Genomic DNA, 27,169 nt, shown 5'->3' with positions numbered 1-27,169 from the left:
GCTTGTTTACACCAATTAGCCTGAGGTAAAACTGGTGTCATTATACATGGTTATGCTGAATGTTGCAAAACCACTGACAGTGTTAAGTGAGGACTTACTATATCATACAATTTTACCATTCTGTGACTTATTAACTCAATATAGCTTTTCATTATTCAAAGTAAGACTTATTCAATCATTCTATCATGTAGCACTCCACTACATAAATATACCTCCATTTGTTAGTTCTCCTGTTCCGAGACATTTAGGTTATTTCTAATTTTTGGCTACTGGAAATAACTGCAATGAACATTCAATACTGTTACATTTTTCTAGAATGTTATCTGCTTCATCTAAGTTTTAAATTGCCCAGCATAAAGTTATTTTTATAATTTTAAAATTATCACTTTAAAATGCTTATTTCATAGTCTTTATAAAATAATTCTGTTATCTATGGTTCTTGAAAATTGAATCCTATTGTTTCTTTTATGTTAACTTTCTTCAAATTGACTACTAACTTACTTTGTTGCTATCTTTGCCTAAGGTTAATTGTTTCCTCAAACATACAGGGTCCGGTGCAAATAACACTCCTTTTTATCACAAAATCATAAGCATGTAATTCTGTGACATAATGTCACACTCAAGCATGCCATATGACATTTTAGGTGAAATGTTCAAATTAAACTACAAATATTACACCCATATCATTCCTACCAACCACACTTAAGCAGGCCTTACTTCTGCCAGACCCTATATTTAATTTTTTTATTGTCATTTCACTTTCAGTGTAGCTGTAATACTGGAGAATCCTGTGTAGCTGAGGTTGAGGTCATTCATCTCCATAGTGATTCTGCATCTGTTTCTGCCAGGCACTCCAGGGGATTACCAATCCAGAATTACTTTTGAGGTCAGTATTTTAGCCTGAGATTTTCAGACTATGTGAGTAATGCAACTTCAAACCATAAACTATGTGAGGGCCAACCCATGATTATGAGTCCAAGGAAACTATTTTTCCCAAGCCAGAGCCCAGGGCTAAAAAACAAGCTGTCTTGTCTTTTCCCTGAATTGAAGGGTAATTTTTTCTATCCTCTTCTTCCATGAAACATGTACCCTTCCAAGAGATTCAGCTTTAATCTGGTTTCTAAGAACTCTCCATCTTTTAAGTGTTTCAAGGTCTAGTATCCTATCCCTGGTAGGTAACAATGAAAATTGCTAGTCTCAAGACTAACATATCCCTATTGTACACCTTCCTGAGTTTACTATTTAACAGCTCCCTCTTTATATCTGGGTCTAGTGATTTTCATCACATTTAGAAAGCTGATTAAGCATTTATACTGAAATTACAATGAACTACTGCCTAAACATTTCACACACTTGCAAGATTCCATACCTACCCTTTTATGTATTTTATTTTCTTCTCCTCTCTGCCCAGTGAAGTTCTGTTTATGCTTTACTATCCTTCCAGATAGTAAACTAAAATTTCATCTTAGAAAAGCCTCTTTTTAAGGCTGGCCCTTGGCTGTTGTCTGGGAACCTGAATGGTAAACAGTTCTCCGTAGTGATATAAAACTTTCCATGAGAAGAGGGGCTCACTGTACCTAGACTGTTTGTACAAACAATACAGTTTATTCTGAACACATGTTTTCTTTCACTCATGATACCGAGGAAATGTAAAGTAGATGAGAATTACAAAGGAAAAAGACTAAACCACTAAAAATAGTTGCACTATATGAAATTAATTACAATGATACTTGATTCCCTGAAATTCTAGTTGTTTATGCACTGTTAAGAGAAATGACCATTGTGGCTTTGAGACTGAATGTATGTTGGTCTGAATTCCACCAAGGCTGGTCAAGAATTAAGTTAGCTAACACATGAAATAAAATACACACTTTACATGTAAACAAACATTATTTTTTCCTTTTTTTCTTTCCTCTGAAAACACCAGAGAGCACAAATGCTTGCTTAAAATTAAACAGCCACCAGGTATTAATTATTACCATGTGTACCTGATTATCTTACATGCTTCCCAATTTAGGAAAGATATTCCTTTGAGACAAGTAGAGAGAATAATTTTTTAAAGATTTTATTTATTTTTAGAAAGAAGGGAAAGGAGGGAGAAAGAGGGGAAAGAGAAACATGATGTGAGGAGAAACATCAATTGGTTGCCTCTCATGCACCCCCAACTGGGAATCTGGCCTGCAACCCAGGCATGTGCCCTGGCTAGGAATCAAACTGGCAACTGACCTTTCAGTTCACAGGCTGAACTCACAGGCCAGCGCTCAACCCACTTAACCATACCAGCCAGGGCAAGAGAGAATAATTAATAATTGAAAATGTAGTGACATGATAGTTATATTCCTAAACAACGTTCCACAAGAAAGACAGCATTCATTACACTTACTTTCCTCTGTCTTTAAAGAAACTGAGGGATTGTTTCCTGTTTCATCCACGTTTCCTTCACCGCCTCCTCGAGATCTTGAATTCCAGACTTTAATAACTTCAACATCATTGTCACTACCACTTCCACTTGAGCTACTGTCCTTTTTTCCTTTTTTCCCCTTTGTTTTCTTCTTTCTAAAATAAAGAACAAATTCAAAGTATTAGACAAGTATTGTAAAGATACACGTGCCAATCTTCAGGACAATCAGCAAGTAGGGAGTTTTAATGTGTCAACACAGGACACAAAAACATTCGACTTACTTTGTGTAATCATCAGAGCTCAAAGTCATGGATGTTTCATCAGAATCTGAAGCTATAAATTCATCCATACTGTCTTCATCAAAATATCCCTAGAAAAAAAGCAATGAATGTTTTAATACCTTATTTCAACTTACACTGGAAATTATACTGATACTTGTTTATTTCTTAAAAGTAAGTTTATTGCCATGAGACAGATTAGAGCTGAGGAACTCTCACTAGAAAAATAAATGCAACATGACAGATATGACTACTACTGTATTCTGCTGTGCATAATGAGAACCCCCATTTTTGGCCCAAACTTTCAGGGAAAAAAACTTCTGTTTTAAATTTCAATTCAACTATTTATTTATTTATATTTAGATACTTGGTTTTTCTACTGTAAATGGCATTATTTTGTGTACAGATATTATTGTTTTCTAGTGTTACATTTTTAACACATAAGCATAAATTTAAAAATTAAAAACATTTACATAGATACTGAATTAGTACTACCCATGCACAATGCACACATCCTTGTCTGCCTTCAAAAATTTGAGCAAAAATACTGTGCATTATACATGGCAAAATATGGTAAATGTGAGGTGTTAGAGTGATCGTAAAAAAGAAAAAGTACACAACCTAAGAAAATCCAATTAAAGTCTGTTATTTAGTTACCAGTATTCACACAATGTTCATTTCTTAGTTTCGATCATTTTACTGTGGTTATGAAAGGTGTTAAGATTAACATTTAGCACACATTCCATAATCATAATACATTCAAACATACAGAAATTAATTGGAAATAAAATGGGCTGAATTACTATACCACAAAGCAAAAGAAAACTCATATATACATTAAGTCTACATAGATCAACTTTTTTTCTAAAATTATTCTGCTTCCAACAGAGACCTTTTACTTGATTTACCTTATTTTCTTTGCTAATGTAGTCCAACTGCAAACACCAGGGATGAGTCCAGATCCTACTTAACATCTGAAAGTCTTGGAAAAGTTTTGCACCTGCCTTTCCTCTTCCACCTTCGCTGCTATTACCTACACCTGATCGAACAAAAAACAGTTAATGTTAAGACATCAGAATTCTCTATTTTCAACCAAGGTGTTTCTAAAAATAGGGGTTTTAACTTAATCTGTGCCATGAACTGTTTTGGCAGTAACACATCATTTATACAAAATAAAGGGCAAATACCACATGATTTACTCAGTAGATGCAAAAAAAAAGCATTTGATATTCACTTGTGATTAAAACACTCAATAAAATGGATATAAAAGGAAAGTACCTCAAGATAGTAAAGGACATATATATGACACTTCCTCAGCTAATATCATTATTCAGCATTCCACTCCGTATATGTTTCTGTGTACACACATACACACATCACATTTTGTTCATGTATTCAACCACTGACAGTTGGGTTTCTTTGACCTCCTTTTTGGCTATTATGAATAATGCTGCTATGTAAACCTGAGTGTGCAAGTATCTGTTTGAATTCCTGCTTTCAGTTATTTTGGGTATACATATATATCCAGATGTGGAATTTGCTGGATCATATGGTGAATCTATTCTCAATTTGGAGAACTGCCACACTGCTTCATCCACATCAGCTTCACCATTTTACATTCCCACTGAGCAATGCACCAGGGTTCTAATTTTTCCACATCCATGTTAACACTTGTTGTTCCTGGCTTCCCACATTCAATCCTCCCCACCATTGTCCTTATCCATGGGTCCTTTATACACATTCCTTCGTTTTCTTATTCTTTTACAGTAGTTATCCTATCAGGTGTGATATGTATCTCATGGTCTGTAATTGTATTTCCCTAAAACCAGTGAGGATGTAGAACATCTTAATGGCCATTCATATATATTCTTTAGAAAAATGTGTACTGAAGTCCTTTGCCCATTTTTAAATTGGATTGTTTGGGAATTCTGTTGTTGAACTGCAGGAGTTATTTACATATCCTGGACATTAACCCCTTATCAGATACATGATTTGCAAATATTTTCTCCCATTCTGTGAATTGTGACTTCATTATTTTAAAGCATGCTCCATTTTTGCATGCTTTAAAATAATGCATAGATTTTCATTGCCTTGAAATTCATTAAAAGTCAGTCCCTTATGACATTAATTCTGTAAATAATACAAATTATCAGTACTAAAATATCAAACTTTTGCAAGTATTAAAAAGCAAAATTTAAGTGAACTTCTTAAAACTAAGTAGAATCTAAAAAGAGTCAACTAGAGAAACAAAAGAATTTTTAGAATATATAACAGATTAAAACACCAAACATTTTATTTTATTTATTTATTTTTATTTGATTCAATTGGAAAATTTAATTTTGGGGAACTTATATCCCTACAAGACTGAGCTTTTCTTTTTTTTTAATATTAAATTTTATTTAGTTACTTTTCAAGTACATTTTTTTAATCTATTTCTCCCATCCCACCCCACCCCCCACCCGGTCTCTCCCCTCCCTCTCATTCCCCCCCCCAGTCCTCATCTCTGTGTCTTTCATACTTGTTCCTCAAAATCCCTCCCCCTTTTTCCCCTTAAGTTCCCTTCCCTCTCCCCTCTGGTCGCTGCCCACTTGTTCTCTATTTCAGTGTCTTTGTTTTTATTCTGTTTCCTTGTTTGTTTTATTCTTTAGCTTCCTGTCAAAGGTGAGATCATATGGTATTTGTCCTTCAATGCCTGGCCTATTTCACTCAGCATAATGCTTTCCAGTTCCATCCATGTTGTTGCAAAAGGTAGTAGCTCCTTCTTTCTCTCTGCTGCATAGAATTCCATTGTGTATATGTACCACAATTTTTTGATCCATTCAGTTACTGATGGGCACCTAGGTTGCTTCCAACTCTTGGCTATTGTAAATTGTGCTGCTATGAACATTGTGGTGCATAGGTTCTTTGAAATTGATGTTTTAGGATTCTTAGGATATAATCCTAGCAGTGGAATTGCTGGGTCAAAAGGCAGGTCAATTTTTATTTTTCTGAGAAAATTCCATACTGTTTTCCATAATGGTTGTACCAGTCTGCAATCCCACCAACAGTGAACTAAGGTCCCCTTTTCCCCACAACCTCTCCAACATTTGTTGTTTGTTGCTTTGTCTATTATAGCCATCCTGACTGGTGTGAAGTGGTATCTCATTGTGGTTTTAATTTGCATCTCTCTGATAGCTAACAATACTGAGCATCTCTTCATGTGTCTCTGGATATTCTGTATGTCCTCTTTAGAGAAGTGTCTGTTCAAGTCCTTTTCCCAGTTTTAAATTGGGTTCAATGTCTTCCTAGAGTGGGGTCGTGTAAGTTCTTTGTATATTTTGGAGATTAAACCTTTGTCTGAGGTATCATTGGCAAATATGAAAACACCAAACATTTTAAATCCAAGTGAGACAGGTGGGGGCCATTTTAGGACTAATACTATAATGGTTTGTAGTGAGAATATAACTTATTTGGCCCTTTATGGAGTTTTCCCAAAGGAGCTATTAACTCAGGTGATTATACTTGAAGGAAATAAAATGTCACATTTAGTCAGGGGGAAGCCCCAGACCTTTCCATAACTGAAAGATTTATGGCACCAAATCACAACTTGACAATCATATCTTTCAGATATTTAAAGCTTTGGCAATTAGTGCTTTAGATATTTATTTCCATCAATTAAAGTCACAAAGAAACGGGCCACCTTAATTCTTAAATATTGCATTGCTTTAAAAAAAGTACACTTTAACATCTATGTAAGAATTATTAACATTTTACTATTGGTAATTAAAGAACACTGATTCTCTAATATTTGAAAACAAGGTACCGAGCACTTTCCCTAAAAACTTTTTTTAATAGAAAATGTATTAAATTAAATGATCACATTTAGCACCCTTTATTATTCAGAGATTAATGAAAGGGAGACCTGAACATCCTCTTTCTTAAACTACAAAGTAACTGTGTCTCATTAGGATGCCTATAGTTGGTTACTTAATTATGTCTATAATTATCGTCATTCAAACAGGGTGGTGTAATAAATCTTACAGTTTTGACTGACATACAAATAAAAACATATTCTTTATTAGAAGTTATTTTCTTCTAAAAGTCAACAAGAAAATTTTATTTTTGTAATATAGCAAGAAAGCAGTTATATAAAATACTAACATTCAAGTCCTATTTTTCCCCAAAGCAAAGCAGTTGTCCTCTATAAAATATACTACTGTTACAAAGAGCATCACTTTAACTAGTGTTATAATATAAATTACCAGTTTAATATGTGTGCACACTTCTACCTTCCATTACTTTTTGATCAATTATTGTAGCTACAATGGCTAAAGGGAACCTTCTACACTTTATCTTCTAACCTGACACATCACTTGGGAAACGGTATCAGAATCAAGTGACAAACAGGAAATCCCACTCTAAGACAGAGACGAAGTTCTCTTCTGTGAACACTGACAACCTTGAGACATACATAGCCAAAGACACACACAGACACACACATACACGTTTATTGATGATAAAACAATACCTATTCATTGTATTTGCAAAAACCTACAGAAAATAATAACGAATATACTGAAAGTCCATCATCATGAAACCACCCAAAAAAGTCTCTGTTAACATTTTGGTGTATATTAGGCATTTATATATAATTTTATTATAATATCAGGAGCATCGTATACAATCTGCCTTGTATTTCACTTTTCCCTTTAACATTCCTCAATTTGATAACTGAGAAATGATTTCATGGATTTGATTTCTATGTCTTTCATTATTAATGTGGCTGGTATTTGTAATACACTGAAATTTTATATATCTCTTATTAATATATTTATATTTATAATTTTCCTGAAATAAAAGGATAGAAATGAAGTCTTTATTCACATATATGGTTTTTCACCAGTGTATTTCTGAACTTTATTTTGACAACATTAGTGTTTCCTGATTAGAAATATTTTGTGCTTTTACAAAGCACACTCATTTTATTCAAATACAAAATTGATAAAGCACAACTGACACGGTAAAATCGCCAAGGTAGCATTCCACAGAAAAAGAACGTATTTTTAGAGAAGATAAAAACAATAAACTAAGAGTATCTGTTACCTGTTAAGTGATCTAGGTAGTACTGATAGAGCTTGCACTGAATAGGAGTCATTCTCACAGCTAACACATATTCGTGTTTTGGAGGCAAGAACTTTGTTAATGCTGTATAATCTTTCCTCTGTAATTAACAAGAAAGACAACACAAGTTAGTTCACCTAAACATGCCAAGAATCAACTGACCTAGGAATCATCATTACCTGCAACTGAAAGATAGACATAAACAAATTACCAAACATACAAGAAAACATCTTCTTAAACATATTTACCCTCTTTAATCACACAGTGATCTCCATATGACTGCAGTTAATGTATTTCATGACTACACAATATGATGTAGTGGTAAACAGATACTGCAACATAGGTTTTAAATGGAAGTGGTCATATTACTGACTAATTTAGGTTTTCAAATACTCTCCTCTATATATAATTAAAGGGAAAAGGTGGGTAGTGGATATACTAGGCACTGATAGCAAAAAGACTTGCTTTAATCATATAGTGAAACTGATGAATTAAAGTCAGGTGCACTGAGTTGCCCTAGGTGTAAGATGCGCCAATGTGCCAGAGGATAACACAGAACTCCAGGGGGAATCTTTGCCCAACTGAGAAACCAAGCCACATATCAGCACTCTTGAAACCATAATTATAGGAATAGGAAAGAACACTGATGTATAAGACACAAATGACTACCTAAAACACAAAAATCACTGCCTAGGTAGTGGCAGCAAAACAAAAACCAAGTACTTGCTAGTACCTGTGGCCAACGTGAACAGGATGACTATGCTTATATGATGGTAGTATATTCAGGTAGAAGTACAGCCTGTCCCATTTGCTCTATGTTTCTGGCTACCGTTAGTATTTAGTGTTGGAAGTAAAAGTGTACATCTTGAGACCCATTAACTGCTGGCTCACTCTCAACATACTTATCTACTCATTAATAAAGGTTCACTGAAAATGGGTTTATAAACAACACTACTAGACCATTCAGGTTTTTGTTTGTATTTGATAATAAGACTTTCTACAGGATTATGTTACCAATGCCCCCTCTTACAGGTCATAATTGCCTATACTACAACCATTTTGAGGACAAAAATTTCTTACTCGTAATAGTTGTGTTCCATTTACACATTCCCTATCTTAAGGATGAGTAATCTAAACACTTACATATTAAAACATGAAGCCACACACTTAGCAAATGAATTATGTTCTAAACTTATCAATGGAATTTTTTTTAAATCAATGTTTTCTACACTTTTTAAAGACAATGCAAAGAGATTTAACTGTGAAACTACATACTGAAAAAGTGGGAAGAAAACACAAAGTGTAAATTCAGAAAACATTTTGAGATTACAATATAATGAAGTAACAATATTTTATTACTATGAAACGTATTTGTACCTGAACACATCCAGCTAACATCTCATAGAGAATGTGAGCACGTTTTTTCATTACTCTGACATCTACCATGGTAGAATCTGCACACTGACCATTTTGGATTGGATTAATAAATCGATTCCTGAACTCCTTAATGGATCCAAGCAAATTTTCCTTGATAAAGTTAACCATGCAATGATCTAAGAGAGAAGATATTAGCTCATTAAAAACAAAAATAGCAAAAAGGATTCAGCAAAAATCTCTGATAAGATGCTCATGTCCGAAAAAAAAAAAAAAAAAAAAAAAGAAATGCATGCCATGGAAAAGCATTAGAATTAATCTACAAAAAAGAACACCAAAACAAGAGTAGATTAAACACTGGTTACAAGTCTAATCTAGGACTGGATTACATAAACCGGATGAGAAATTCAAATTAAAACCAATAAATTCTAGACATAAATGTTTCAAAAATACCTAAGAACTTTTTATTCTAACTCAGTATTCTTTATAATAGATATGAAGTATAAAACAAGTATCTTATAATTTTAACCATGATCTTTATGGTCAGGAAAAATAGTCTGTGAAAAAAAAAACAGACACTGAATTAAAACAATAAAATCATGGAATAAGCTACATATCAAATTACACATTACTGATTTGGTTCCAGAAGTCCTTAACAGAATTATCAGTTAGCCTATACGAACAAGACCACAATGAGAAACAGCATTTCTGTTAAGTGGGATAACAGAAAAGAAGGAAACCAGGACAGATAAAAAATAAATATATAGGCTGAAGTGAAATAATAAACAGCATTACAAATAAAAAACAGTTAAATTACTATAAGTACACTAAAAAAATGGAAACATAAAACTAACAAAAACCTACTATAACAGATTATGATGGGAAATTTTGATTTGTCAACTGGTGAATAACTCATGTCCCCTGTTCAGTGGCACTAGTACACAAATTCAAATGAGGAACATTCACAACTCAATTTCCCTGGGTTCACATCATCTGTACTCTGCCTCCACAAACTCTATCCTGAAATGGATTCTACACTGCTCTCCCTCCCCACATCCACCTTCCTGAAATATTCACACCTGGCATTTCTTTCCAATTTCCTACCAGTCTCTGCCCCCAAAACTAGATATATTCTGTTACAAAATCTCCTTAACACTCATAAATGCATTTCTGCTTTAAAGCAATCACGACGACTTCTGATGTTTTATCATATACTTCAAGTTATATTTATTTGAACACAATGACATACCTCGTAACTATAGTTTATCGTTCTTAGTTATAAAGAATTCCACTTGAACTGTAAGGTTTTCTTTCACAGTAGGGTAAGATGAGTTTACACACATCATGGTCAGAGACTATACTAAATAAGAGACAGGCATATGGCAAAGTGGTAAAGCCAACATGGTAGTCTATAGCATAACAGCACATATTAACTCACACTCAATCAGATTATTTTGAAGTGGTGTTCCTGTTAAAATAATCCTCCTCCTTGAGCGTATAGAATTCATAGCTTTTGAAACAGCAGATGCTTCATTTTTTAGAATATGACCTTCATCACAAACAACAAAATCAGGGCCTATAAAAATGTAGACAAAAACAACACTTAATTAATATATATAACAAATGAGAAAATGTATCCAATTTAAGTAAATAAAGTTAATCCTTTTATACTGCTGCTCGTGTGGGAAGATAAACAACATTCTTATAAAAACAGTTATATTTTAGCCCTGGCTGGCATAGCTCAGTGGATTGAGTGCGAGCCTGTGAACCAAAGGATCGCAGTTCAATTCCCAGTCAGGGCACATGCCTGGGTTGCGGGCCGGTTCCCAGCAGGGGACGGACGAGAGGCAGCCATACATTGATGTTTCTCTCCCTCTCTCCTTCCTTTCCCCTCTAAAGATTAATAAATAAAATATATTTTAAAAAAGAATAGTTATATTTTAGCCCTGGTCAGAGTGTCTCAGTCAGTTGGGCATCACTGCGTAAAGCTAAAGGTCTCTGGTTCAACTCCCTCTCACAGCACATGCCTGGGTTGTAAGTTCAGTCCCTAGTAGGGAGTATACAAAAGGCAATAGATCAATGTTTCTCTCTCACATTGATGTTTCTCTCCCTCTCTTTACCCTCCCTGCTCTCTAAAAGATAAGTAAATAATTTTAAAAATTTTAAATGAAAATAGTCATATTTTACCTGCTGCTATATTAGCTTCATGAAGCAGAAACTAGTGTTAATTATATTTCCAGCGGTACAGTATTAAAGTACTACTATATGTTACTCAAACATAGACAAGAATAATCACAAGGGTGAAAAGATCCTACCAACATATTTGAAGTATTTGAAAAAACAAGTATCTTTTATAAATGAAAAACAATATCTATTAGATGTACTAGCACTTCAGCACTAGTATATCAAGTAAAAACTATGACCTGAGGATAAGACAAATGCATATATATACATAAAGATAAATTTCCAGTTACATTCTAAGAAATAACAAGTAAATCATTATAGGTCACACAATATTTCCCATTTGACTTATGCAAATAACACTCACTGCTCAGGGGAAATTGAACTAATAAAGACAGCTAAACTGATTTTTACGTTGGTATGAGGGGTGGGGAGAAGACTTTCTAAGTTATAAGAAATATCTCAGCTGAATGACTCTTTTGAAAAAATATATAACTTTATTTTATTAAAATAACACATGTGCCCTGGCTGGTGTGGTTCAGTGGATTGAATGCAGGCCTGCAAACCACAGGGCCCCCAGTAGGGGGTGCTCAAGAATCAACCACACATTGGTGTTTCTTTCCCTCTCTCCCTTCCCTGCTCTCTAAAAATAAATATTTTTAAAAGAAATTTAAAAAGTATGTATTGTTTGATGAAGTACTCCACATACAAAATTTCCTTGTTGGTTAACATACACTAATATTATTTAAAGACAGATTTGAAATTACAGCAGTTTCCATTTGTTAGGCATTACAGAAAAGTCATCTTCCACATGATTTGAAAAGTAACTGCTTCAGTATGATTGATTAAATATTTAGTATTCAGATACAGCTACATAAGTAGTAAAATATATTTTTAATAGAGTTTCAGGAGCTAAAATCAGTAGCTAAATTTATATTTTTTCTTTTTAATATATTTTATTGATTATGCCATTACAGTTGACCCATTTCCCTTCCTTCATTCCCCTCCACCCTGCACACCCCGCCCACCATTCCCCCACCCGTTTATGTCCATGTGTCACAAGTTCTTTAGATATTTTCCATACTATTCTTGCCCTCCCCGTCTATTTTCTAACTACCATCTATGCTACTTATTCTCTGTACCTTCTCCCCCCCTTCTCCTCCTCCCACTCCCATGTTGCTAACCCTCCATGTGATCTTCATTTCTACGGTTCTGCTCCTGATCTAGCTGTCCTCTTAGTTTGCTTTTGTTTTAGATGTGGTTGTTAATAACTGTGAGTTTGCTGTCCTTTCACTGTTTATCTTTTTTATCTTGTTTTTCTTAGATAAGTCCCTTTAACATTTCATAGAATAAGGGCTTGGTAATGATGAACTCCTTGAACTTGACCTTATCTGAGAAGCACTTTATCTGCCCTTCCATTCTAAATGAAAGCTTTGCTGGATAGAGCAATCTTGGATGTGGGTCCTTGCCTTTCATGACTTGGAATACTTCTTTCCAGCCCCTTCTTGCCTGGAAGGTCTCTTCTGAGAAATCCGCTGACAGTCTGATGGGCACTCCTTTGTAGGTGACTGTCCCCTTAGCTCTTGCTGCTTCCAGGATTCTCTCCTTCATTTTAATCTTGGCTAATGTAATGATGTGCCTAGGTGTGTTCCTCCTTGGGTCCAACTTCTTTGGGACTCTCTGAGCTTCCGGGACTTCCTGGGAGTCTGTTTCCTTTGCCATATTGGGCAAGCTCTCCTTTATTATTGGTTCCACTAAATTTTGCACTGGTCACTCTTCCTCTTCCCCTTCTGGTACCCCTATGAGTCAGATGTTGGAACGTTTAAAGATGTCCTGGACGTTCCTAAGCCTCTCCTCGTTTTTTTTGAATTCTCCTTTCTCCAATCTTTTCTGTTTGGTCATTTTTTTCTTCCTTCTGGTCCACTCCCTTGATCTGAGTCCCAGTTTCTTTTCCATCACTATTGGTTCCCTGTGCATTTCCCGTCATTTCAATTAGCTTAGCCTTCATTTTTTCATCTAATTTGTGACTAAAATCAACCAGTTCTGTGCGCATCCTCATCACCAGTGTTTTGAACTGTGCATCTGACAGGTTGGCTATCCCTTGGTCGCTTAGAAGTATTGGTGGCTCTGGGGCATTGAGCTGTTCTTCAGCCACAATGTTTTGGTCTGTTCGTGCCTGTTATGATTGAGGGGGTGGAGCCTTAAGTGTACACAGGGGTGGGGTGACCCAGGTCGCTGGTTTGTGACGTTTATGTGGGGGCGGGGTCAGAGAGGGGCAATGGCGTTTGTTCCGCTCTCTCTCAAGATTTCAGTCCCTTTTGCTGCTTCCCGCAAGCAAACCTGGCCTCCCTGGTGCCTGCTCCTGGGTGTGTGGGTCTGTGCACCCTCCAGGACCCTGTGGGTCTCTCCAGCAAACTCTGTGTGAGCCTGGGAGCTTCTCCCAGCACCTCGACTCTGGACAGTTTTTCCAGTTGGTGCCTTTAGGCTTTCATTCCCGTCGCTGGGGCCCTAGCCTGCGTGGTTTGTCTCACTGCTCTCTCCTTTGCTTGGTTTATCTGTGTGCAAATGTGTGACCGAATGGGTGACCGTGTTCAGCCAGTAGCTTTGCGCCCTCACTGTGTCCACCCGTTGCCATCCCACGCCTGGGATCGGTGAACCACAGCCTGCGCTCCTGGGTCGGTCGGCTGCTTTTTCCTGCCGGACCCGCTCCGCCAGGCACTGACTCCGCCCCTCCTACTGATCTTGCTGAAGGGTTTGATGTTGTCAGACTTCTGTACAGTTGAATTTTCTGTGTTTTGGTTGCGTTGTTACTAAAACTTTGTTTTCTTTAAACTTGGTTGTGTGAGGAGGCACAGAGTTTCCACCTACACCTCTATCTTGGCCGGAAGTCTGTAGCTAGCTTTTTATTTTAAAAGACCACATGTTTATTTTGAATGCAAACCCCTACCCCCCAAGAAATACTTCTATACAGGTGGTTTTAATCAGCTGTCTAGAAATTTTTTGGCACCAGAGGCTGGTTTTGTAGAATTCAATTCTTCCATGGCTGAGGGTGGAGGTGGTGCACAGACGGAGAAAAAAAACGTGTAGCTGAGGTGGCAATACCAGGGAAGCTTCACTCAATTGCTGTTTACCTCTTGCTGAGTGGCCTAGACTGGTACTAGGCCATGAACTAGTATCAGTCTGGAGCCCGGGGTTGAGGAATCCTAATTTAAATGATTTCCCCCACCTAATAATGCTCAAGTATTCATCAGGGTGTAGTGAAACAGGTATTCTCATCTACTCTTTGTGGGGAGTCTTAAATTAACCTAAATCTGGTAAATGTAAATGTTTGCACCCTTTAATCCATATTTCAATGTCTAGAAATTTATCTTGAAGACGTAATTCATAAGTACTCAAAGACATACATTCTCTGAAGCACTGGTAAGGTAGTAAACTGAAAACAACCTAAAAGCTTGTGGAAGGTGGAGTTAATAAACCTACGGTATAATGAATGATGCAGAACTAAAATTAATGATGCAGATGTCTGTGTACTAACCTTGAAAGTATGTGAATGGCTTGGGACAGCGGTCACCAACCTTTCTGGCACCACACACCGATTTCAAGTAACAGGTCAGGGTACGGTGACAGAAGGTGGAGCTCAGGTGAGCTCTCCTTGTGGGAGGTGGGGGGAACCCGTGGCTTAGAACAGAGCAGATAGTCTATACTAACAATATGATTTATGGGACAGGTGGCAAAGATAGCACCTTTAGGCAATGCAGCATCTTCTTGACCTCTGCAGGGGCTAGAGACTAAAATCACCCATATGAGTGGTCAACCATGTCCACATGATTAAGTCCAAAATCTAGACACCAAGGCTCAGACGAGTACGACTGTTTGGCAATATTCTGTGTATATTGCCACACATCATTACTGAGAGAAGTAAGCAGTGTCTGCACGATTCCACTGACAGATCAGCCTTGGAACTCCCTTGAGCCGTGTGTGCACTATGTGATTTTTCCTATTGCTCATTTTAATTTGTAAACTTTTACTGTAATAAACCATGACCATGAGTATAACAGCTCCTCTGAGTTCTGTGAGTCCTAGTAAATTATTGAACCCCAGGCGATCCTTAATAACCTCCAAACATTGCAACATAAAATACTTGCTAGCAAAGAAAACCAGTGTGATTAAGAGATGGGAAGAGGATCTTAATACACATTTTTACCAAGCAGACATACAAATGTCTAAGAGGCACACAAAAAGGTCCTCAATATACTAATAGTTGTGAAATACAAATCAAAACCACAATGACGTCTTACTTCACACATTAGAATGGCTATTATCAGATAACTAGTTCTGGGAAGAATATGGAGAGAAGGGAACCCTTGTGCAATTTGGTAAAAATGTAAATTGGTATAGCCTCTAAGAAAAACAGTATGGAGGTTCCTCAAATAGAAATTAAAAACAGAACTACATGATGACCCAGCGATTCTACTTTAGGGTGTATGTTCAAAGGAAATCATTATCTCAAAGAGATATTTGTACTCCCATGATCCTTATAGCATTACTTACAATAGCCAAGATATAGAAACAAACTTAGTGCTTACTGATGAATGGAGAAAGAAAATGTGGTGTATATGTACAATGAAATATTATTCAACCATAAAAAAAGAGAAGCTCCTACAATTTGGGAAAACATGGGTATACCCTGAGGGCAATGTGCCAAGTGAAATAGTGAGACAAAGAAAGATAAAACGGTGACTAAACTCAATTATGCGAAATTTAAAAAGGCAAAACCAAACTCATAGATACAGAGCAGGACTGGTGGTTGCCAGAGATGGGGGGAAGAAGGGGGGATTATAGGTGCAAGTAGTCAAAATGTACAATTTCCCCCTTAATAAATAAATCCTGGGGATGGGCTGTACAGTATTGTAACTGTAGTCAACAATGCTGTATTATGTATTTGGAAGTTACTGAAAGTAAATCTTTAAAGCTGAATCTTTACTGTATTTTTTCCATTATCAATTAGTCCCCTTACACCCTCCTTGAGAGTAAATCTTAAAACTGCTCATCATGAAAAAAAAATTTCTAACTATGTGTAGTGATGCATGTTAATTAGACTTACTATCACGATCATTTTGCAATATATACAAATATCAAATCATTAAGTTTTATACCTGAAACTAATATGTTTTATATCAATTATATCTATGTAAAAATAATAAAATGCATGCTTGCTAAGCACAAAAAATTGCACAAGGATCTACATGAAACAAGAGTGGGACAGGAAGGAAGGGAACTTTTACTTTTCAATATATACCTTTTTCTTCTGGTTGTATTTTGCTTAAGAACGTATACTGCTTTTTATAATTTAACTTCAAAAGCACAATTTATTAACATGACAATGGAAGGAGAGGGAGCCCTATCCTTAGTAAGGCTATCTGAGGGAGAAGTAGAAAAGAAGAATAAACGTAAATATACTCATTAATAAACAAGTCAATAAAAAGTGAAATATTCATATTTTGTTTACTTAAATAGAATTATATGTAACATTTCCCAACATTAAAATTTTGTACATGTTTAAAATAAATAGTTTTATCTTAGAAATATATTTTCTGGATAAATTCATTCAAATGATATGTAAATGAAGTGGCAGGATTTAAAATAGCTATACTTGGAAATCATTTCAGAGAATGCACAGGGCAAATATACCCATGAGGCTCTAGGGAGCAGAAGCAAAGGGATTTAGAAAAGAGGCTTAGAGAAGAGGTCTCCTGTTTCAAAATTCAAGCCTGAATGAAATGATTCAATGCACTACGAAAATTTGTCATTATTTTATATAATAACATAATCAGATCTATCTCATTGTTTCATTCAAACATTAACTTGAATTAATATTGTGTGTTCATGTGTGTGTAAAAATACGAAGTACTGATTGATGCTACAATATGAATAAACCTTGAAAATTTGAAAACATCACACTAAGTGAAAGAAGGCAGATATTGTAAGACTCCAGTTTTACAAAATGTCCAGAAACATCTTTGTGAAATGTCCAGAACAGGCAAATCCACTGAGACAAAAAGTAGATTGGTGGTCTCCAGGGCACGGGTAGAGGACGCACTTGGGACTGACTGCTATATGTTATGTGACTTGTTTTTGAAGTAATGAAAATGTGGGATTCAACGAACAGTTGTGATGGCTGCATGCCACTGTGAATATACGAAACGGCACTGAACTGTACACTTTTATATGCTTTCAAAGAATAAAGACATGTGAAAACAGTATTCTACAGTAGAGAAACCTGGCCAATACTACCTTAATCGACTGATGCAAGTTCACATCATCACGATGTCATGCAGATTTAATGTACTCCTGGTATCATGTGACAAGAAGGGTACTTCACCTCTGGTGTGTGTGTGTGTGTGTGTATGTGTGTGTGTGTGTGTGTGTGTGTGTGTGTGTGTGATTTCAAAAACCTATTACCCTAGCCTAATCACAAAAAAACAAGTATAGACTAGTAAACATTCTAAAGGATACTTGAACAGTACTCCTCAAGACAGACAAAATAATGAAAAATTAAGTTTGACAAACTTTCACAGACCAGAGGAGATTTTGGAAACATGACAATTAAATGCAATGCAATTGAATCCTGGAACAGAATGTGGACATTAATAGAAACATGGGTGAAACCCAAAATATAGTTTGGGGTTTAGTTAACGTCAACAATGTATCAATTTCTTAGTTTTGACAAAACTACCGTAGATATTGGTGGGGGATGTAGGTACAGGGTATACAGAAGCTTTCTTTACTATCATTTCAACTTTTCTTTAAGTAAAAAATTATTCCAAAATAAAGTTCATTTGAATGGCACTACATTCTTTACATGAAATAACAAATATTAGCCTTCATGTTAGGAGCTTTAATTTATTTATTTCTTCATGAACAAGTCAACACATTAAGCATGTGAAACAATTGTTTTCTATCATTCCAAGGAAAACTTGTGAATATGCTACAAAACTATTCAGTAGCTTATATTTCTGTGACAATGAAACTGCTACAGGACTTAGAGACAACTATTTTAATCATGAGAAAAAGCTAAACGTATTATTAAGCCTTAGCGTTGCAATGGTAAAGTTACTTTGGTACACCTTAATTACATCGCCATCTAAAAAAGAGGCCAAAAGGCAGAAACTTTCAGTTAGAAGATGAGTAAGAATAAGATGAATAAGGTCTAAGGATCTAAATGTGTAACATGATGACTATTATATAACTGAAATTTGCTAAGAGTAGAACATAAACATTCTTACAAAAAAGGTAAATATATGAGGTGGCAGATGTGTAGTTCAGAGGGGGAATCCCTTCACAATGTGTATCAAATCATCATGTTGTGCACCTTAAGTATCTTACAATTTAATGTCAATTATACCTCAATAAAGCTGAAAATACAAATAAACTAAAATAAACAAAAAGAGGAAAACCTATGGATTCTAAAGAATACTGTTATTTTTTGGAGTGAAAAATTAGACTTTCTGAACAAATATCTAAAGCCTCGATTATGTATTAAGTAATTAGGTAGGACAAGATGAATACTAAAAGGAAAAATTATAGATACAAATTAATGTTTAAAATTAGTTAGTCTTGTGGATAGTACAACTTGCTGCTTTTCTAAGTAGCAAAAACGAGTCAAATAGTTGGACCTTGCATCTTTAAGATTATTGTCATAAGGATCAACAGTATTGCAATTATTAACCTTGCATTGTAATGACACTTTAAAAGAAAAGATATATGCAGCAATTCTTCTAATCACATTAAAGTTGGCAAAGAAACTTAAGAATTGTTTTCACAGTATGAGACGTGTGCTGTTCTTATCATCTAATATTCAGACACTTGGAAATATCTGCAATTGTGATACAGGCATGTGACTCTGAAAACCTCAAATACTTCCAGACTCGGCAAGTGCATTCTCAACAGCTGGCGACATTAAGGGTGATTATATCTTCACAAAATTATATCAAGAAACAAAAAGAAGACAAACAAAAGCCCTGGCTGGGTGGCTCCATTGGTTGGAACATCGTCCCAAACAACAGAAAGTTGCGGGCTGGATTGCTGGTCAGGGCAAGTATGGGAGGCAACCGATTGATGTTTCCCTCTCACACTGATTCTCCTTTCTCCCTTCCTCTCTAAAAATCAATGAACATATCCTCGAGGGAAGGTTTTTAAAAAAGGAAAAAACCTGAAGGATAAGGATAAATGAAACAAAGCCAGCTATTCGTGGTTGCTCAATTAGTATTTGTTAAATAAAACATAAACCTCATTTTTAATTCAACTTGCTTCTGTCTCTCAGTGCCTGTTAATATCTTACCTGGATCAACCAAAGCTTTGTTGAATATTTCTTTAAGTTTCCTACTCTTGACATTCCTTCCTTGAGCAAGATTTCTGTACATCTCATAGCCTATGATCATAACACCACCATCTTCCTGCCACCTCTGAAGCATATAGCTTCTCTCCTGAGGACGTTTCACAGTCGCCAATTCAGAGACCTTTTGTGGGAAAATAAAGTGTTTAAAAGGAAGATATCAATAATGTACAAACACTAAATACCCCATTGAAACATGCATCGTTAATAATGAAAAATCATTTTACTATACTAATTTCATGTTATTTTAGTAATAAAAACATTAAAATATAATACCTCGAGCTTCTCATCATCTTTTAATCCTTCTTGCCATTTCTCAAATTCATTCATCCAATTTAAAGCAGTATTAAGAGGACAAACCACTAAAGCTGTACTGAAATCCAACTTCTCACACAAAAGAACTGTATGAAGAAAACTCACCACCTACAAGAAAGCGAATTAAGATGCCACCTTCATTTCAATATCCACAAGAAAGTTCATAAATCAAGCAATCTTACAATTCAGTAGTTGGGGTGTTTTTTTTTTTTGCTCTAAACAATAAATGCTCACAATTTCCAAACCAGGCGAAGTACATGGGAAGAGATATCGTATGTAAAACTAGGGGGTTGGACTACATGACATTTAAGACCCAACTCTAAAATTCACGATTCTTTGATCAGTAATAATAGTATGACTATAAGAAGTAAGCACACCAAAAAAGCTACTAAGTTCCTGGTCTCTACAGAACATTCCCATAACGTTTCAGAAAAACTACTGCCCATTTAAGAGAGAATTGTGTTATAGAGTACTTTTTCCATTTTAAACAGTTCTGAATCTAGAATAATTATCTTATACATTAAAATTATAACATATATTCACTAATTTCACATCTCTGCTACAATTTCTGCCATTCAGGAATGTATTATGTTAATGGTAAAAATATTTCATGTTCTCATTAATACAGGAGGACAGACTGTTAAAAACTTGTAAAGGAAGTTCACTCCTCCCTCAGAAACTTTGCAGTTTTTACTGGCCTTTAACCCCATTCCTACACTTCATTAAGATCTCTGCTCAAATATCACCTCCTAAAAGACAGTTTCCACCTCTATTTTCCCTTAACATTTACCATCTGAAAATACATATTCTTATTTTATTTGATTAAAATCTCTCACCGCCACCAGTATAAGCTTCTTAGGGGAGAGACCTTATTATTCTTGCTTTATCTCCAGCCTCTATAACTATGCAGGAACATAACAGAATCCCATATTCTTGAATTAATAAGTGCACAAGAACAGAATACCTTTGTGTTCTTACCTGTAAAGTCTTACCAAGGCCCATGCAGTGGGCGAGAATGCATCCTGAGCCTGGAGATTTCTTTGTTTTTTTTACAGACTCACAGCAGCAATCCCACATAAACTGAACACCTAAAAATAACAGCTTCATTAAGTCTAATTTAAAGACCTAAGTTAAAAATCTTCCTTTATAAACAGATCAAAAACATTACCAAAACATCTAAGAAATAGAACTCTAAAAAACAAATAAAGAATCTCTTCAATGTAAATGAGGATAACCCCCTTAACTAGAAAAAAGCCAATGGAAAAAAACACACAGAAAGGTGACTTTCCTTCATTCACCAGATCTAGGATAGCCCAGCAGACCTTCTCCATTCCCTGCAATGGCCCAGAGAGACATGAGTAATCTAAGCTAGAAACTTTATCCAAAGAAAAAACAGATTTCTATCAAATGTACTTTCAGCTTTATTGAGTCAATCAGGAAACAGGAGACAATTTATCATTTCTTCCTGTATTCGCTAGTACAGACTGCACGAAAAGGAGGCTGAGTCAGAGGAAGGGAAATACCATATGATCTCACTCACATGTGGACTCTAGTGAACAGAATAAACTGGGGAACAAAATAGAAACAGAGACATGGACACATGGAACAGACTGATAGATCTCAGAGGGGAAAGGGGGTGAAGGGACTGGAAGAACTTAGCTAAAGAACATACATGCACATATGTGTAAGCCCATGGACACAGACAACATCATGGGGAAGGACGGAGCAGGGACTGGGGGGAGGTGGGAGAGGGTGGAAATGAGAGACATCTGTAATAGTGTCAACAATCAAAAAAAAGAAAAAGAAAAATACAGCCAGGGTAGAAACTGTGAAGAAGGCAGTATGTCCTTTAGCTATCACAGAAGTGTGTTGATAGCTGATAAGAATGAATTTTGGAGTCTGAAGAACAGGAAAGTACTGGACAGCAGAAAAAGTGTGAGAGGGAGGGAGGGAGGAGAGGGGGAGAGAGAGAGACACACACATATGTGAGAGAAAGAGGCATCAATCAGCTTGCCTCTCGTACATGCTCTGATGGGGGACAGAACCTGCAACCTAGAGGGAGTTCATAATACTTCTAATCTGCATTCCTTAACCACCAAGATCAATAGAAAACATGCAAACATGAGAAAGGATGCTAAGGAGAAAGGTTGGTGAGATGGTAAAAAGGAGTTTGATTTTGCACTAACATAACATACTCTTATACACAGCCAAGATATTTCACCAGGCAGATACTCTGAAGGCTACAAAGATTTTAATAAACACAAAGGAAACATAACTTCTGAAACGATGATGAAAATTCTTTGACATAAACCAAGGGGCATTAATATGGAGGGAGAATTCCTAACCAGTGCAAGCACGGTGTCTATTTTACCTCAAGGCTCCAACTCTCCTTGCAGTCATTTCTTTACTTGGGACTCCTGATCCTGAGAAATCTATTTTTAAGCCTTTTATGTGTGCCAAATATTTCACAACTATTAGACACCAATTAACCAATATTTGAACTTGAAGATCTAGTTAAAAAGGAGCCACACTGTAAGATTAAGCCTGACAGAAGAAACCCACTCTACCAAGAGCATCAATAGGCACTAGAAGCAACAGATAATAAAGAGGAAAAAACCCCAAAGAATGTTAGACAACACAAGGAAATGGGAGAAAGAACTATTCAAAGAGATGGAATCAATTCTTCAAAACAAGCATTGTGATGCGGGTAAAAGTGTTAATCCTTTTCCTCAGTGCGCAAAAGATGAAATTCAGATTTACAACTCAACCACTAGTTCTCAACGGTCATATACATGGTCAGCAATCTTCCTCAAAGAATCAATCACATTGGTAACTGATAGAAACCTAGTGTGAATATATATGATTATTCTTTAATAGCATTCAAGTGACAGCTTCACTATTAAAGCAACATAAAATTGCTAAAAATACTGAAAAAGAAAATAACATTAAAATTAGACACAGATATCATGGACTAGCCAGTTGTTAGACCACACTAACAAAGCAGAGGAAAGGGATAATTTTGTATCATTCTAATACCAATATAGGAATATCGTTAAGAAATGTACCTCAAAGCAATGAAATCAAATTGCCTGAAGAAGGCTTTGAGCTAACCATAACTCTCCCTACCTCACAGATGACATTAGTCAACCACTGCAGATTGGATGAAATCCACTAGCCATATACACCCATTTGTAAGTGGTACTTATTCCCCTTTTCTAATATGCATCATCATTGCAATCATTCAGTTTACTCCTTCCTCATTTGCTTATATTCTCCATAAGGACATAGATCATGTTTGTTTTGCTCACCAATGTACCTCCAGTGCTTAGCAGAATGTGAGACACAGAGAAAACGCCAACCATCAGTAAAACTAAATTTAAGATGCTTTAATCATCTAACAGGTTCTTACCATCTACTTGATGGGGTTTCAATTTGATAACCATATTTCGATGAACCTGCACCAATGGTTCTTTGGTTTCTTCATCTTCATCTAAAACCAACTTAGTTGTTATTGGACACTTGGTGGGTGAAGCATCTTCAATTTCTATCACCTATAAGAAAAGGAGTTATAGTTATACTCACAGATATCCTGCAAACAAGGGTGGAGTATTACTCTCACTAAAAGATATTTTTCTAAATGTTTACTAAAAACATACCTACTCTGAAACTACACATCCAATATTTTGGTTCAATAAGACCAGGATAGACCACTGGTTTACATGTTTTAAGATGTTAAAAACCTCCACAAGACTTTGAGTCACTGTGGGAATGTCAGTACTTTAGTGCATCAGTTCGCATTGGGGATATCTCAATACATGTTACAGGCAGAGCTGTGAGAAAAGAACTGCTCTAAACTAATTTATGGTGCCACCATTAAAATGTGAATATGCATGTGGCTTCAAAACAGGAATAACTCTATTCTAAAGGACATTTGAAAATGTACAAAGACACTTTTGTTGTCACAATGACTGGTCAGCATTGGTATTTAATGTAGGCAGAGGGGAAGGTAAATATAAATGTCCTGCAGTGTGAACGGCAGTCCCAAACAAAACCTGTTCTTCCCAAGATGCCAAAAGATTCTCAATGGAAATATGCTGGGAAATGAATAAATAAATAGAAACACTGATTTGAAAGCCATATACTCAAAAGTATGACCAGAACCTATAATACCCTTTAATTTCAAATGGGTAATAATCACTTCAAGCTGTTTAAAAGAAAACATAAATACACATGAACATGTGTGCATACGTTTTTTGCTGTCTTCTTCCAATGTGTAGCTATTACATAGTATACTCAAGAATCCCCATTTTCCAAATGGTAAATACAAGTATTCCCATTTTACAAATTAAAAAAAAAAAAAAAACGAGGAACAAGTTAAATAACTTATACAAGGTCATACACCTATTACATACAAAAACATTAAGATTTATACCTAGAAGGTTGGGCTCTAGAATCCAACCTCTTGACCATTACACAATATTACTTTAATGAAGGAAATACTGCCCTAGCTGGTGTGGCTCAGTGGACTGAGTGCCAGCCTGAGAACCAAAGGGTCACTGGTTCAATTCCCAGTCAGGGCATATGTGTGGGTTGCAGGCCAAGTCCCAAGTAGGGGGTGTTTGAGAGGAAACCACTCACTGATGTTTCTCTCCCTCTCTTCCTCTCTCTCTAAAAATGAATAAATAAAATCTTTTTAAAAATTAAAAATAAGGCCTGGCTGGTGTAGCTCAGTGAATTGAGCGCGGGCCTGCAAACCACACAATCGCGGTTGATTCCCAGTCAGGGCACCTGCGTGGGTTGCAGGCTAGTTCCCAGCAGGGGACTCACGAGAGGCAATCATACACTGATATTACTCTCCTTCCCTTCCCCTCTAAAGATAAATAAAAAATCTTTAAAAAATAAAAATTAAAAATAACCCACAGATTTGTAATAAATTACCTGACTAGATATTACACTTACATAAACCTATGAATGATATATACAAATCCAGATTAATACTAAGAGAGAGTGCGGGAGAGTACATATAGCACAGACCATTTAGATCCAAACTCTGTATGAACGAATTACTTATACTCCCTTAGCTTCAGTATTTCTCCATCTGTAAATTGGAGAGACTATAGACAGCCCTCACAGGCTGCTGTGGAAATTAAATAAGGCAATGTATGCAGAGTATCTGACACAGATTAAGCACTCATTAAATTTTTGATGTGTCCCAGCTTCATATCACTGCAGCAAAGCCATTAGTCAAAATGAAAAATGCCCCAAATGTCTTATCTTGTTTTCAAGGTGCTGTAGGTAGAATCTTAAACCAACCCTCTATATTGCCACCCTCTAGTGTAAACACCCTATATAATCCTATCTTTCCAAGTGTAGCTGAGATCTGTAAATATCATGGGATATCATTCCCATAATTGGGTTACTAATCATTTAGGTTTGATGTAATCCAAAGGGATTCTCCTGGGTGCACCCTGTCATTTAAAAGACTGATGTGTAAAAGAGATACTCTCTTCCTGGTCTCAAAGATGATCAAACCATATTCTGCTAACAAGTGAGCTGGGAAAAAAATCAGAAAGTCTTAGATGAAAACTGCAGGTCTGGCTACACCTTAATTTCAGCTTGGTGAAACAGGGCAACGATGCAGTAAAACCATGCTCAGCTAAGCCCTTCTCAAATTCCTGACTTCTACAACTGTGAGGTAATGACTTTGTCATAAGATGTAACGTTTGTGGTAATTTCTTAATGCAGCAATAAAAATTAATACACAAGGCTTTAACTACGACTTTGGAAGCATAGGTTCATTAATGATTTAGACGATGTAAGTGCCATCTTCAAGATTAGAGATTAGTGAATCTTCTCCCCAAATGGAGAATTTATAAAGAAATTGCCCGTTTATTACCAAGTAGATGTGTATATGTGCTCAAGCTATAAAGACAGTTTATATAACTAATAAAAATATATGGCAATCAAATAGGAGAACTCAGAAAAATGATAAACTAAGCTATAATAAAGAATTAATAATGACATGAAATATACCCCACATCTGAATTGATAATAGAAGAGAATAAATGAAAAAAAAAAACAAACATTTAACACATGAAAAAAGTTGAGCCCAATTTCTGCTGATGGAGATAAAGAACCATGATGATGAAATGATGCATTGAATATTAGGGGCCAAATTTACCCTCCTGCTGTAATCAATTAGAAAAGTAGACAAAATATATGAAACAAATATTTTCAGACACTGGAGAGCAAGCACCAAAAGGACACCAATTCCTGAGAGAATGAAAATCTACAAGGAGGGGTGGATTTGGGTCACTTCCCAAAGGGACAACTATAAACCCACAGACACCAGGTGTAAGACATTATAGTTGGAGACGTAAAATTGACCACCTGAGGTACAAAGAAAAAGCTGAGATGAGACTTTTGGAATTTACAACATTCAAAACCAGCAACACATACAGAGTTTTGCTGGAAAGAGGGAAAATGAATTCATACTAAGTATATAGAAAAAAACCCCAAAACATTATTAATTCTAAGAAATGCAAACAAAAAAGTACATACAAAAGAATATAATTATTATACACGATGTGGATGTATACACACATAAGTGTGTGTACGAGACACACAAATAATATGCACTATATAGCCATCCTATGAATATTTACATAGTTACAGTCATGTGAATACTGACTAATGATTTAACCAGAACTGTGATATAATGCTGAGAGAATGGGAAAAGGAAACTCTATCATTGGTGTGTAGTAAATGAGAGCTAATTCCACAATTTCCTAAAAATGCAATAAGAAATAAAGAAATAGCATAAGCATATTAAACAGAAACATAGAGGTAAATGCAAAGAACTGAGGGCTATTTCCTCCAAGTAGAATCCAGGCACAACAGAAATCTGTTATTTTTTTCAATGTACCTTTACTGTAATGTATGAGGTTGAACTAATAAGCAAGGTGGGAAAAAACAGGTTTACAATTGTGATTACATGAAACACACTGTTTAAGCCCTGGCTGGTATAGCTCAGTGGACTGAGCACGGGCCTGCAAACCCAAAGATCGTGGTTCGATTGTCCATCAGGGCACATGCCTGGGTTGCAGGCCAGTTCCCAGCAGGGGA

The 27,169-nt window shown here is 35.9% G+C and overlaps 1 protein-coding gene and 1 pseudogene across 6 annotated transcripts in view; one reads left to right on the top strand and one right to left on the bottom strand.

The window, feature by feature from the left end:
• ATRX (ATRX chromatin remodeler) overlaps positions 1–27,169 on the bottom strand; it is a 200,037-nt gene that overhangs the window by 68,859 nt on the left and 104,009 nt on the right. For all 6 annotated transcript variants that reach the window (XM_037132200.2, XM_037132203.2, XM_037132202.2 and 3 more), the window contains 10 exons: positions 23,454–23,595; positions 21,023–21,132; positions 20,006–20,152; positions 19,676–19,853; positions 10,592–10,729; positions 9,157–9,332; positions 7,762–7,879; positions 3,588–3,718; positions 2,683–2,771; positions 2,384–2,556 (listed from right to left, as the gene is read on the bottom strand). In XM_037132200.2, the coding sequence (XP_036988095.2) occupies positions 2,384–2,556; positions 2,683–2,771; positions 3,588–3,718; positions 7,762–7,879; positions 9,157–9,332; positions 10,592–10,729; positions 19,676–19,853; positions 20,006–20,152; positions 21,023–21,132; positions 23,454–23,595 (1,402 nt within the window). The remainder of the gene's footprint in view (positions 1–2,383; positions 2,557–2,682; positions 2,772–3,587; positions 3,719–7,761; positions 7,880–9,156; positions 9,333–10,591; positions 10,730–19,675; positions 19,854–20,005; positions 20,153–21,022; positions 21,133–23,453; positions 23,596–27,169) is intronic.
• On the top strand, positions 21,384–22,897 carry LOC119039466 (secernin-3-like; annotated as a pseudogene).

The sequence above is a fragment of the Artibeus jamaicensis genome, unplaced genomic scaffold, assembly GCF_021234435.1.
Source record: "Artibeus jamaicensis isolate MK-2021 breed Jamaican fruit bat unplaced genomic scaffold, CSHL_Jam_final contig_241, whole genome shotgun sequence".
Taxonomy (NCBI): Eukaryota; Metazoa; Chordata; class Mammalia; order Chiroptera; family Phyllostomidae; genus Artibeus; species Artibeus jamaicensis.
This window is presented reverse-complemented; position numbering and strand designations above follow the sequence as displayed.